General features: G+C 39.7%; 1 protein-coding gene across 1 annotated transcript in view; it reads right to left on the minus strand.

Annotated features, from left to right (window-relative positions):
- The window catches only part of LOC122788651 (calcium uniporter protein, mitochondrial-like), a 1,672,929-nt gene that overhangs the window by 1,137,127 nt on the left and 521,610 nt on the right, over window positions 1–14,192 (minus strand). Inside the window, exon 3 of the mRNA XM_044055548.1 lies at window positions 5,991–6,056. Coding sequence (XP_043911483.1) covers window positions 5,991–6,056 — 66 coding nt within the window. The remainder of the gene's footprint in view (window positions 1–5,990; window positions 6,057–14,192) is intronic.

Below are 14,192 nucleotides of genomic sequence, written 5' to 3' on the forward strand. Positions count from 1 at the left end.
CTGTAGTCAATGCGGAAACTAATATACAGCTGAATTACTTTAACATACATTTACTATGTGCCCTTGCATTAAGAACACTAAGAAAAGGAAATCAGAAGTACTTAACTATGTTTAAATGCGCACACACAGACATGCTTTTGTACACATGTACTTTATATACATACACATATACAGAAACACGTACACACACTATATATATATATATATGTGTGTGTGTGTGTGTGTGTGTGTGTGTGTGTGCGCGCGCAATGTGTGTACATACAATTATTTTTTTTTATAATAAACATAGTATAGTTAAGCATTATCAATGTATACATTCTAGTAAATGTTGCTCAGTGATTTCTTCTGTCACTGTCACACACTGGCTATGTGTTGCACATGCAATCTTGGTCAATTTCTTTATGTCAGTATTTTTTTTCTTTGTATTGATAAGTGCATTTAATAATTATTATCTTTACCAGGGATAGACAATCATGAAGTACAATGAATTAGCAAGGAGGAAGTAAGGATAGCTATGAAGAGAATGAAGAATGGAAAGGCTGTTGGCCCAGATGACATATCTGTGGAAGCATGGAGGTGTTTAGGTGAAATGGCAGTGGAGTTTTTAACTAGATTGTTTAATGAAATCTTGGAAAGTGAGAGGATGCCTGAGGAATGGAGAAAAAGTGTTTTGGTACCGATTTTTAAGAATAAGGGTGATGTGCAGAGCTGTAGTAACTACAGAGGGATTAAAATGATCAGTCACAGCATGAAGTTGTGGGAAAGAGCAGTGGAAGCAAGGTCAAGAAGGGACGTGATGATTAGTGATCAGCAGTATGGTTTCATGACGGGAAAGAGCACTACAGATGCGATGTTTGCTCCGAGAGTGTTGACGGAGAAGTACAGAGAATGTCAGAAGGAGTTGCATTGTGTTATTGTAGACTTAGAGAAAGCATATGACAGAGTGCCTAGAGAGGAGTTGTGGTATTGTATGAGAAAGTCAGAAGTGTCAGAGAAGTATGTAAGAGTGGTACAGGATGTGTACGAGGGTAGTGTGACAGCGGTGAGGTCTGTGGTGGGAGTGACGGATGCATTTAAGGTGGAGGTGGGGTTACATCAAGGATCAGCTCTGAGCCCTTTCTTATTTGCAATGGTGATGGACAGGTTGACAGACGAGCTCAGACAGGAGTCCCCGTGGACTATGATGTTTGCAGATGACATTGTGATCTGTAGTAAGAGTAGGGAACAGGTGGAGGAGACCCTGGAGAGGTGGAGATATGCTCTAGAGAGAAGAGGAATGAAGGCCAGCAGGACTAAGACAGAATATATGTGTGTGAATGAGAGGGAGGATAGAGGAATGGTGAGGATGCAAGGAGTAGAGGTGGCGAAGGTGGATGAGTTTAAATACTTGGGGTCACTAGTTCAGAGTAACGGTGAGTGTGGAAGAGTACAGGCAGGATGGAGTGGGTTTAGAGTGATTTGTGACAGGCGAGTACCTGTAAGAGTGAAAGGGCAGGTCTACAAGAGGTTAGTGAGACCAGCTAGGTTATATGGGTTGGAGACAGTGGCATTGACAAAAAGGCAGGAGTTTGAGCTGGATGTGGCAGAATTAAAGATATTAAGATTTGCACTGGGTGTGACAAGGGTGGACAGGATTAGAAATAAGTATATTAGAGGGTCAGCCCAGGTTGGAAGGTTTGGAGACAAAGCCAGAGAGGCACGACTACATTGGTTTGGTCATGTGCTGAGGAGGGATGATGAGTATATTGGGAAAAAGATGCTAAGAACGAAGCTACCAGGTAACAGGAAAAGAGGAAGGCCTAAGATAAGGTTTATGAATGTGGTGAGAGAGGACATGCAGGTGGTTGGTGTGGCAGAGCAAAATGCAGAGGACAGGAAGAAATGGAAACAGGTGATCTGCTGTGGCCACCCCTAACGGGAACAGCCGAAAGAAGAAGAAGATGATGATCTTTGCCAGTGTAGCCTAAGTTGTGGCTGAAAAGGGTCCTGGGACCAGTTCACTTTCCTGGTTACCAAAGTATAAATAAATATGAAATAGAAAACAGGAGGGGGAATATGACAAATTATTGAGGATCTAAGTAAAGCACATTTTAAGTCTGCATCATTCATGAGAGAGAAAAATCCTCCCACTGAAGGGATTGGGAAGTAGCAGACAGATTAAGCTTAGAGTCCTACTACTTGTCACTTGTAAATGTACAGCAAAGATCATTTACTGCAGTGAGAGTTTTCACACCTCAACATGAAAGTGTGGGGGAGGGTTTGTCAAATTTCTAAGGACTACAAAAGATTCCTCTTACAAAAACTTGTTTTTTATCTGTTTCTTTTACTGCAAGTACCTAACAGTTATTTATAGCATAGAACAAGCCCTGGCAGACACATAAATGAGGCTCAGTCAGGTAAACAGAAGCAGCTCTCTTACAGAAGGTGTGTTTAGATGACAGTGCTCCACAGTTCTGCCATTATATTTTAATGGCATGAGAAAACAGCACCACTTTCTTATGTCTGGCATGAGTTATATAATGAGGACTTGAAATGCATTCTGGGAAGAAGGAATGAAAGCAAGAAAATAAGATCACATTACCAAGGCAGGCCCCATCATCTGCCATTTTGAGACAAACACATTAAAATTGTAAAAGAAGCACTTGGAGTGATTTTGAGGAATTAAAATAGCTCAAAAACAAAGATACAATGAAAAAATGTTTTTTTTTGAGTTCTAAGGTGGAGTTTTCCTTTAAAGAGCATTTTCTTTAAAATAAACTTTAAAAGCATAAGATAAACAAATGTAAACATTTTGTGAACAATAAAAGTTATTAAAACTGTACAAATAAGCAATGCCATCAGAAAGTATTCTTTACAGTGATAATAGTGAGTGCATTCATAGTTTTTTCCACAAATACTGTAATATTTTACAATGCACACAAATCCCAAATTATATTTTTCTAAACTTTCACAAACATATTTTCATATTTTGAAAACTATACAACCTAGAACTCTATTAGAACATTTTTGTTAACCAGACCTAAGCTTTCACACGTCAACAAGAAATTCATCTAAGAGAATGTTTACTGCCATAGTTACAAAAATATGAAAACATCCATTTAATTGTATAACTACTGATACAACTACTACTGGACATCTCTTAAGAAGTGCAGCTTACAGTGCAAACATTAAAGGAAGTTTTCTTCAAAAACATGTAAGGTTTCTCCTAATGTCATGCAACAGTTTTAAGTCGCTTGTTTTTGAAAAATTAGATGCATATGGAAATGATGCTTATTTTCAAAATTACTAACAACTAGCAATGCTTCCAGTATAGTGTGATATAAACCAGCAATTTTAGTGAATTATCCTGTCTCCCACACTGGTGTTTCACACTATACACCTCAATAAAATCTAGGTCTCTCAGTTATGAAAATATGATCTTAAATATGAAAGTCTGAATAAGTGGCAAACAGATATTCATTTCTCCCTAACAATCTTAGTGTCAATGTTTTAATAACTCCTTACCCCTCCTAATACTACCTATTAATAATTAAGTCACTTAAAGATTCCAGACCATACAAAGTTGTGGACGCCATAAGGAGGTATGGGTGTAAACTGGAAGTATGCAAAAAGGAGTTTTAAGCTTCAGTGACTACCATTTCAGAAACTCTCATCTTCAAAATAGAAGGGTCATCATCTTTCATTAGAACTTAATACAGAGAAAAACATCTTCACACAGAATATTCAAACAAGTTGTACTGAAAAGCTGCCAAAGATAATTCAGAATTTTTTATTTTGAACAACCTACTACAATCTCTCTGAAATGAGGAAGGCTAGAGCAAACACGTTGAGTTTCAGTAATGAGACAGGCCATTCTGCATTAGAATTGTAGACAGCTGCAGTGTAATTTAACAATGCTGATACAGCTAGAAATGGTACTGACCCTAGCGGTGTTTCACTGCAGCATAAATACATAAACTTTTGTAATTAACTCTCAAGAAGCAGCAAAGGATAGAGAACACACAGTACAGAAATCAGAACCCACTTGTTTTTTTTTTTTAACAGACCTAGAACAACAAGATATGAGCAAGCTGTTTATAAGAAAGGAGTAACATTACAACTGAGACACTGTTCTGGGAGGGGACACATAGACATACAGTTACTACCCAGAGTACAGGACTCAAAGTGATTTCATTAAATAAATACTTTCAGAACTTCAGCCTAGACATATAAATCATGTAATGAATTCCATATTCTCAATTCACTACACTTGCATAATTCATAAAAAAGCCCATCACACTTAAATGCCAGTGCTGTCGGTTCACAGTTGACTAAATCAGTAACAGGTCTCTCTCACAAATAAAAGGCAACTATATAGTTGTGCATAGTTAATTTCTTGTTTCAAACATGTACATTTGCTATGATTGTTAATTCTGGTTGCAAAATCAAATAAAACATCGTTAAAAAAAAAAAGAACATGCAAAGAAATAATCTATTGCGCCAAGCTTCTTTAAGCCATCAGGAACAAAGTTGTCATGGAATTCACATAGTCGATTTGGACATGTCCTCTAAAATGTTGCCTTATTTGTGCTTTACTGACAGGCAAAAGGAAGTATTTGGAGACATTTTACATTTTCATAGAAATGAAATGAGCCCACTTGTTTGAGAATCCTAATGCTGATGTGTCCTAGAGTAAAGACAGTCCTGCTATACGTACCCAGAAACCATTTCTGTAAAACATACAGCTCTAGGATTTAGTAAGAGAACATTGCATTTGTATGTCATTCTGCCCACACTAATTGTTCACACTACAGCTGAATACACAGCACTCTTTGTAAGCAACTATATAGGTTACTGCTAATGATACTAACACTACTGAAGTAAGAACGGAGGAAGGGACCATGGGTGGTCATTACAGAGCACTGGATTTTATTTATTTATTTTTTTTAGAGTGAATCTATTTTTCCACTTATAACCCCTTTTTCTGAACCTGCAGAATTAGCAGTTTCCACATCAATGAACAGGTAGTTATGAAATCTTTCTTTACTATGAGGAATGTCCACCATCACCACATTTAACGTTTGGATCTCTTGGAGCCACAGTCTTGGAATCATCCATCAATTATCTGCATTCCTTGTTAATTCATCCGCCATTTCTCTTTCCAGTTTTGGAATACATTTATTTTGTCTTAATTTTTTTTTATCTGAATGCATCACCATCAGCAAGTATGTCAACACCCTGCTCGCTCATCTTTAATACGCATCTGTTAAGTAACCAATACATCAGATTCACTAACAGTGGCTCATGCAGTAGTGTGTTGTTACTAAGAAACAGTTCTTACAGTGCCAGGACCTTCACTAACAGTCTCATTACAAAGTATTTTAAAATATATAGTATAAAACACTGGTAAAAAAATTCTGTTCCATTTATGAAGTTCCCCCTCCTGCTCTGCAGCTATCTTATTTATTAGCAACAGCCAAACCAGCCCCACCCAAATTCCCAAACTCAGCAATGCTTTTGCATTCAACTAAAAGAAAACATTTTGTGTAACTGCTAAGAAAGCATTGTGACTTAGTCACACTTGCAGTTCAACAAGCCTTGAACAGATGGATGACCTCTGTCTGTACTGACAGCTTTAAATACCAGATAGCACTACATGGGGGGTTTATAGCTATACATATCTTGTTCTGCTATAAACTCCAAACAAGTTAAGCCATGTACATACATTTTAAATATTAACATATTATATCCTATTTAAAACTTGCCATCCTAAACAAACAAGTAAGCCATACAATATTAATGGTGGAACAAAGCACTTACTGATATCACCTGCGCTCCAGGCAGCATAGGTTGACACTAAACATGGTCTGTTTGCCAACAAGTGAATACTTTGTGACACTGAATAAACCAGTGGGTTCCTTGGAAAGGATACCAGCTTCTGTAAGTTAAAGCTTAACTATCACAATTAATACATTTTTCAACCTGTAACAATTCTGTCACTCTCCACCTACCTTAGAAGCTTGTTGGCAGAATTTCAGATGATGGTAGCTCCGTCCGTAAGATCTCTGCCCTGTAGCCTATAAACAAGAACAAAATGTAGAAATAAGACTTCATTGGTTACAGCAAATCCTACACCCCTTCCCAGATTTTCTTAGAATTAACAACATGCATGAGACTAGCATAGCATTTATCCACAGACAATTCTTTATGACCATAAATTAAAGGTCATAAAGTGTATAAAGAAAGGGCTCATTTATATATACAGAGCTTTTTGAATTTCTTTATCCCTGTACTGTCTGAAATACTAATGGGTGAACTTCTTAAACTTTAAGAAAAAATGAGGGTAGTCAGCTTCACTGGAATACAGGGATAAAGCCTCAACTACAACCTGTGCAACTAAAACTTGCAAAGGAGTTTATACACTTACTGACACTAGTGTGATGAAAGGGAGGGGTATTGTAGCTTTTCTAGTTTACCTCTTTTGGAGGTGGGCACATGTCCATCCCCTCACTGCCACTGTAGAATCCTCTGTGGAGGCTGGATATCCTAATGGAACATGATTTCAAAGGATAAACAGGGCAGTCCTGAGGGGTTATGTCACCAGCAGAAGCAACTGACACACCCTTGCTTATGCCCATTGCACAGCAAACCCTGAGGTGGTTATGGGTCTATGTACAGAGAGGGTAGGGCATAGGTTTACAAAGTACCCTGTTCTCTGATACATGACTTCTCCACTGTCTGTAGCTTGGCCCTTACATCCTGGAGAAATGAACGGGCGGTACAGGCAGCTGACAGACTGGGAGCTTGAATCACAGTAGGGAGAAAAAGGAAGCAAAAAGAATAACGAAACCATAATTCCTTTCAGGTATCAATTATAATGTAAGGAAGGAAAGCAGAAGCAAGAAATTCAAACAAAACCTGAACCAAGAAAACAATCCAAGCCATAATGGTCTAAACACACACACACACACACACACACACACACACACACACACACACACACACACACACACACATCCACCCACCCAAAATATCTTCTAGCTGCAGTTACAAAGAGGCAACTAGAAACACTTTTTGTGCTCCACTGTGCACTGCTGCTTTGATTTTACATACAGTACTCTGTTTTGGATTATTTGAGTGCATGTCTAATACAGAAACACATTTTTATTTTTGCACTATTTAATTGTAAGATATAACTTATGTTCAGCAATGTTCCATGCATACTACACACCTGACTAAACATGCGGCCAAGTAATCTCTGACCATAGTTAGAGATTACTCATATGTATCTTTATAATTCATTTTCTGCACATAACACTGTGCAATACTGTAACTAAAGCCTACTCTGCAGAAGAGGTAGCAATATTCCAGCAAAACTACCTGCTTAACAAAATTATAAATTAATAAATAAAATGCATGATACATGATAAACACTTGTCTTAGACCTGCCTTACAGAGTCAGAGTAATGCTAAAATGAAGGCAGGAGAATTTTAAAATCTGTAAAGCCAATACATTCCAAAAAAAAGTGTATCCGATTACCTCTCTCTCTTTCCCATCATACATCCAGCAGTTGATATCTACCTCAGAGAAAACATCTCTGAAGTATCTTTGGAGTATAAACATACATATGCAAACACTTTCAAAGATCCTAAACTTTATGCACTTCGTTGCATACTTTAGAGTTGCACAGATATCTTCCGATTGCTTGTATATTCCCTATCCAGTCTTTCTTTCAAAACTTTTCTAACTTCCACTAATTGATTCCTATAGTTATCATGCAATATTTTATAAGGGTGCAGGTGCCTAGGCAGTGAGACATCACCCTGTGGTACATTTGACTGGGAACACATAGCTGAAGTGACCTTCAGCTGCAGAGAAATAAGACTGTTTGCAAATTCCCTATGAGCAAAAAAAATGTGGTGTCATGCCCACAACTTCAGTAACCAAATGCACAGGAGGAAAAATAATGTCCATGTCCCCCAGGGCAACATAAGACAGCAGGCAGTATGGCAGGCTGGCTGGCGGGCATGTCAGTGGTGGTAAAAATGCAATGCACAATGGGCAGTGCCTTTATACTTAGTGAGTGTGGACCACAACCCCCTTCTCCCAGTGTCCAGGGAACATGATCTAAAATGCATATTGGAGCATGAATGTGACTACAGTAGCATGCAGGATTTCCTCCATGCTGTAGCACACTTCTACATGTTGTAATTACACAAGCATGTACTGTACACTAAGCACAACACTCTATGTCTTCTGCCCCCATGCACTTGGTTATTAAAGCTGTAGGCATGGCAGTGTATGCTTCTTTGCCCACAGGGAATTTGCAAGCAACCAAATTTCTCTGCAGCAGAATGTCACTTCAGCCACATGTTCCCAATCAAATGTACCACACGGAAATGTCTCACTGCCTAGGCGAATTAACCCATTTTATAAGCCCAAGTATCCACTTTTTGACAACTTCTGTTCTAGACAGCTAAAAACTATACCTGTGCTGGTCATTTTTATAGCAATTCTCCATCCTTTACTCTCTGCTTGTACTTTGCATCAGTCCCTGGCAGGGAAGGCAGTTTCTGATCTGTAGTTCAATCTTTGGTTGGCCTTATTCCACTCTAGGTCCTCTCTCAAAACCTTTATTGTGACTAAGGAAATGATTTGTTTGAGCAGGGATTTAGAATCTGAATTGCCTAGATATAGCCATGCCTTACCAAGTTTACTGGCTGCCAAAAAAGCAATTACTAGGAAAATGGAAATCAAAATGCTAAATTGAAGGTGACAACATTTTCTGTCATTCTGCGTTGCACAGCCCAGTGCACTGAAATAGAAACAACCTTCTGCACAAATAAAACCATGCTTAAGAAATAGTCATTAACAATTATTAGCCATTTTGTGTTTTATCCCTATGTTAATCTGAAGTGAACAGACAATCATATACAGCAAGCTAGTGGTTTTAGTAGAACGCTCATTAGTTAATGAAACATTGTTTAAATCTGACTTGTCTGGTACTAAGCCTAAAAGTGCAATAAGAAATGTGTCATCTACTATGAAACAAAAAGTAGTAAGTAATGGGTTAACTGTGGGGGAGGGAGCACATCACCAAGTTCTGTGATAGTAACACTAAATAGGATGCTACTAATGGAAATGTGAAAATTAAAATACTTAATACAAATGGAGTTATCTTCATGGTGTGTGACAAGACTACAGACAGAATTGTGAGGCATTGTGTAACTGTTACAACTATGCTGGCAGCTGACGAACTGGGTTTGTTGCATTTATAAAAGGAAGAGAAGTTCCAGGCCTGATAGACTCTGGCAGCAAAATTACCCTGGTCAGGGGTCCACTGTTATGCAGGCATAAGAACAGTAATAACCAAAGAGTCTGCAAGTATTTTTTCTTATAGAAAATAACATGTCTTAAAGTATGTAGAAAATAAGCCAGTTCTAGGAAAAGTGTTGCATCCTGTGGCTTTAATCCCTAATATGACTCATGATGTAAAAAGAAAATAGAAAATAATTTCCCCATTCTAAAGTACTACGGAAAATTTGGGAGGATGGAGAAAACATGGACACAATGTGGCAGGCCAATACAATACATCCTCCTTAGCAAGTGTATTAGCTCTATTTACCTATTCAGTATAAGAGGGGGGGGGGGGGACACCATTCATACAGAGTCCATAACCTTAAACAGAAGAAAGCCCTTGATGTGATAGTACCCATCCTAAAAATCAGTGGAGCACATATTCAACCATCCTTGTGCAGAAACAGCAGAATGGACTGAACCGTGACTATTTGGAACTTTGACTTTTTCACAAACTGATTTAGTTTCCTTAGATTCAGAACTAGTCTCAGGTCCCTGGTTGCGTTTGATACTAAAAAGAATCTTGAGTAAGTTCCAAATCTTTTCTGGTCTAGTGGGACCTCCTGGATGACTCTCTTTGTCTAGCAGCTTTTGAATTTTTTGAGCTGCTGCCTCCCTTTGACTAGGTGGGACTTCGGGAAGCCTTTTTCTTTTTGTTGCGGGAATCTGAAAAAATTGCATATAATAACCTTTTGATATGATTTTTAGCACCCAAGAATCATTTGCTATTGATAACCAAAGCATCCGCTCACAGAGACGAGCACCCCCCGACTGCACCCAGAGGTGGGCAGTCAAGCAACATTTCAGGAGTGCTAAAAGGGTTCATCTGAAAAGGAATCTCAGAAACTGTGGCTTTGCAGGCCTCCTCTGCCACGAGGGCAGCATCTTCCATTTGAACTCCCCCTCTGCTACTGAGGGAGTTATCCCTGCATGAATCCTGGAAAGGACCTTGAGACTTATGGAACCACATTTTCTTGCCTCCTCTGATTCCTGGTAAAGGATTGCTGAGCGGTAGAAAAGCGTATCCCTATAGCATATGGAGTCTTTCCATTCTGTTCACTCCGGGAAAGCATTTCCTTTACAGCAGAGCCAAAAAAAAAGACATTTCATCAAAAGGAGCATTGATGAAAGAATACTTGAATGGCTCTGCAAAGTTATAAAAGTGTATCCAGGCATGCCTCCTAATGGCTATCCTGAATGTGCCTCCCATGAGGTACCCTCCACAGAATGGGAAATTAGCCTCATGTACACATTAGAGAGGGATAAGAGAGTGGCGAGTTGTGAAGAATACTTCTTGGAGTCACAGTCTTCCATGGATATGGACTCGGAGGGATTTGGAGAGTTCAGTCAAATCCTGCTGTAATAATGTGCCAAGGAATTCTAAGACCATACAGCAAAGGTCATTGAGGCAAAAACATGCTTTCTAAACCAGTCCAACAACCTGGACTCTCTGTTAGGTGGATGAACAGTGGACCTCTGTTGTGCCAGCTCCTTCTTTGTGGCTGCCGCACAAACATAGCATCAACTGGAAATCCTTGGCTCCAGTGTGACCTATCTTTAGATGGTGCAAGAAATTTATCAAGGCAACGGGTAATGAGTTCTACAGTATCCAGTTCCATCTACACCTGGTGACAGACTAGATCTACAAGCTCATCTGCCAGGGGGGGGGGGTCACCCAAGACAGACGGGCTAGACCAAAAACCTTCCAGAAAGACTGGCTCCTCTTGGGAGGGGGTATCAGAGGACCATCCACCCTTTTGTCAGAGAATCTGCAAGATGTCTCCAAAGGAGTCATCATTAAGTGGAGATTTGGGAAAGCCCTTCCCTTCATCGAAGTCAGTGTCTTTGGTGAGACAGTCTCCAGAGGGGAAGTTTATGTGGCTCCTCTTACATATTCTCTTTCAGGGAACCTCTTCAATGGGATGATCTGGAGAGGTAATCGAAGAGAGAGGAAAGTCCTCAATGCGGACTGCCTGGGTGCTTGATGGGGCAGGCTGTCCCAGTGAAATATGCCTTAGAGGTTCAGAGCTCAGACCCAGATGAGGCAGGTCTGTAGGATCCAGAGTAGTTGAATCTCTTGGACATGTAAAAACCCTCTCCACTACCTCGAAGGCAGAAGGACTGGGAGACACTAACTGGTTCCATAGGAGCCAAAGCTGCTGATCTTACCATGTTGCAACCCTTTTAGCTAGGTTCAGTGCAGTATCATAGCTGAGAAACCAATGGAGGGCAGGGACAGCATCATAGTGGAACCTAGTCCCCCAGACCCAGAGCAGATACTTCAGCTCTGAAACTTGTCCTGGTCCAAAGGAATCTGAAGTGAGCAAGTCAAGAAAATTGTCAAAGTCTTAAGATCTATCTGTCCTCTTCTCAGACATTGATACTTTCAGATCTCTAGGATCCAAACTGGATAACCCCCATCTGAATATGAGCGCTGAAGAACTTCATCTTCCTATCCACTTTGGCTTCTTGAAAAGCTCCTGCAGAACCTGATGGAGGAAGTGGTGGACTGAGGCAGAGACTTTCTCCTCTGGATTCCCTGAAGGAATGGGGAATGGAGTCAATAAGAAATAGGCTCTACAGTGATCCCCCGAGACCGGGTTCTTGGAAATTAGTATGAATAATTGTCGGATCTGAGGAAGTGGGATCCAACTCCTTCTGTGTTTGGATCTGAGGAGGTCCAATCTGATTTATTTTGCATCTTTTGAGGAGGCTCTGAAGATGGAGTAGTCTCTAGAGAGTGGGTTGGACACAAATTAAGTGAATCTTTTACCTCCAAAGAGGCTTTGGATGATTTTGTGGGGGGTTTGACCCCTGGAGAAGAAGATGATAGCAGCAATCCTTTGGGGCTAACTCATTCCTAAGGTCAGTAGGTGTCCTAGAATTAAAGGGTATGCAAATGTAGTCTCTGTTCAGATGAGAAGCTCTGAAGCAGTAGACACACTTCTTGTGGGCATCAGAGTTAAGTGTCTTTTGCCCACGGGAAGTGCATTTTTTGAAACCTGTTGGTTTCTCAACCATGATACTACAACTGAACTTAGTAACCAAACAAACAGGGTACAGCGATACATCTGGTTGATTTCAAATCCAAAATCAATATCATCTCTGGAACCACAATAACAGCACTAGTCATAAAACTTTATTGAGGAAACGATAGTAAAAAGACTTGCGCCCATAGGCTTCATCAGACATGGGGCCAAACCTGAGGTGAATTTCCAATTTTCCATCCACTGGTCAAGGTTAAGCTTAAACAGGGTTAGGGATCCTGCTTCATGTAGATGTGGAGCCTGTTACAGAGCATGGGGATCCCCTGAGACACATACCCATCTTGCCAAAATGTCTTATTTATGTCACAAGAAAAATTTAAAGGAAAACTCCACCCTAGAACTAAAAAAAAAAAATCTTTTTTCTCTCTATCTTTGTTTCCTGGCCTATTTTAATGGCTCCCTATTAAGCTGTCGCAGATGCAGTTTGTCAAATGTGTCTTTGTCAAACTGAAAAGCGCAAAAAGGCAAAATAGCAAAGTGGCTTTTCAGCAAATTCTTCCCTGGGAAAGAATTCGTTTGGCCGCTTTTGCTACTTTGCCTTTTCTGCACTGTGGTGCGATCTCAGAGTTGGTATATTTAAATAGGTGGGGGGCAAAGCCCCCCACATTATGTAATGTTTTACAGGTTTTTTTTTTTTGTTTTTTTTTGTTCCTGAACAATGATTTTTTTTCCCTTGGAAAAAAAAAATCGCTGTTCTAAAGTTTTGACGTAAGCTTTCGCTTACATGGGGTCAATTATGTGTCGTTCGCTCTTCTGAGCATGCAATATCATAACACAGACCCATTTTAACACCTCAAAATCACTCAAGTGCTTTCTTGTAATTTTATCCTGTTTTCCACAATATGGCAACCAATGGGGCTTGATGCATCAATGTGATCTTGTTCTACCTCATCCCTTTCTCTTTCACATAATGCTTTGTATGGCTCATGCCAGACATAAGGAAGTAACTGTGAATTCCCATGCCATTGACATATAATGGGATTTGTGCGAGTCACCATCATCTTCTATACCTTCTGTAAAATGACTGCTTATTTTCTCTTTCTAATCGCCCTCATTTATGTTTGGCTCAGAGCTTGTTTTACACTATACTTAGAAGTTATCCAGCTACAGACAGAAAAGTAGCTAAATTTCAGGCCTTTGTTTAGGATCTTCTTTTGTAATCCAAGAGGAACCTACAGCTCCCCCCCCCCCCGCACACTACTGCAGAGGTGTTAAAACTGTCACTGCACTGAGAGCAAAGGCCTGCAATTTAGCTACTTTTCTGGCTGTAGCTGGATAACTTCTAAGTATAGTGTAAAAGAAGCTCTGAGCCAAACATAAATGAGGGTGATTAGAGATGGAAAACCAGCAGTCTTTTTTACAGATGGTATGCAAGATGACAGTGACTCACACAAATCTCATATGTCAATAGCATGGGAAATCACAGTTACTACCTTATGTCTGGCATAAGTCATACAAAGCATTATGGGACAGAGAAAGGGTTGAGGAAGAACAAGAACTTGTTGATACATGGTAGCCATGTTCCGGAAAACAAGCTAAAATTACAAATAAAGAACTTAGAGTGATTATGAGGTGTTAAAATAGGTCAGGAAACAAAGAGTGAAAAAAATGTTTTTTAGTTATATGATGGAGTTTCCTTTAAATCCTTAGATCTACTGTTTCTGATACTGTTCATTTAGTGAATGTGCAAAAGATCTATCAGAGCTGGATCTGAGGATGCTATGCATGACAGACATTGATCACCTGTCAGTAACCTGTAGCCTCATTCAATGATGGTTCCCTTGTTCCATTGGAATGGCTATTACAGT

The sequence above is a fragment of the Protopterus annectens genome, chromosome 14.part0 (assembly GCF_019279795.1).
Source record: "Protopterus annectens isolate FY-2018-M chromosome 14.part0, PAN1.0, whole genome shotgun sequence".
Classification (NCBI taxonomy): Eukaryota; Metazoa; Chordata; order Ceratodontiformes; family Protopteridae; genus Protopterus; species Protopterus annectens.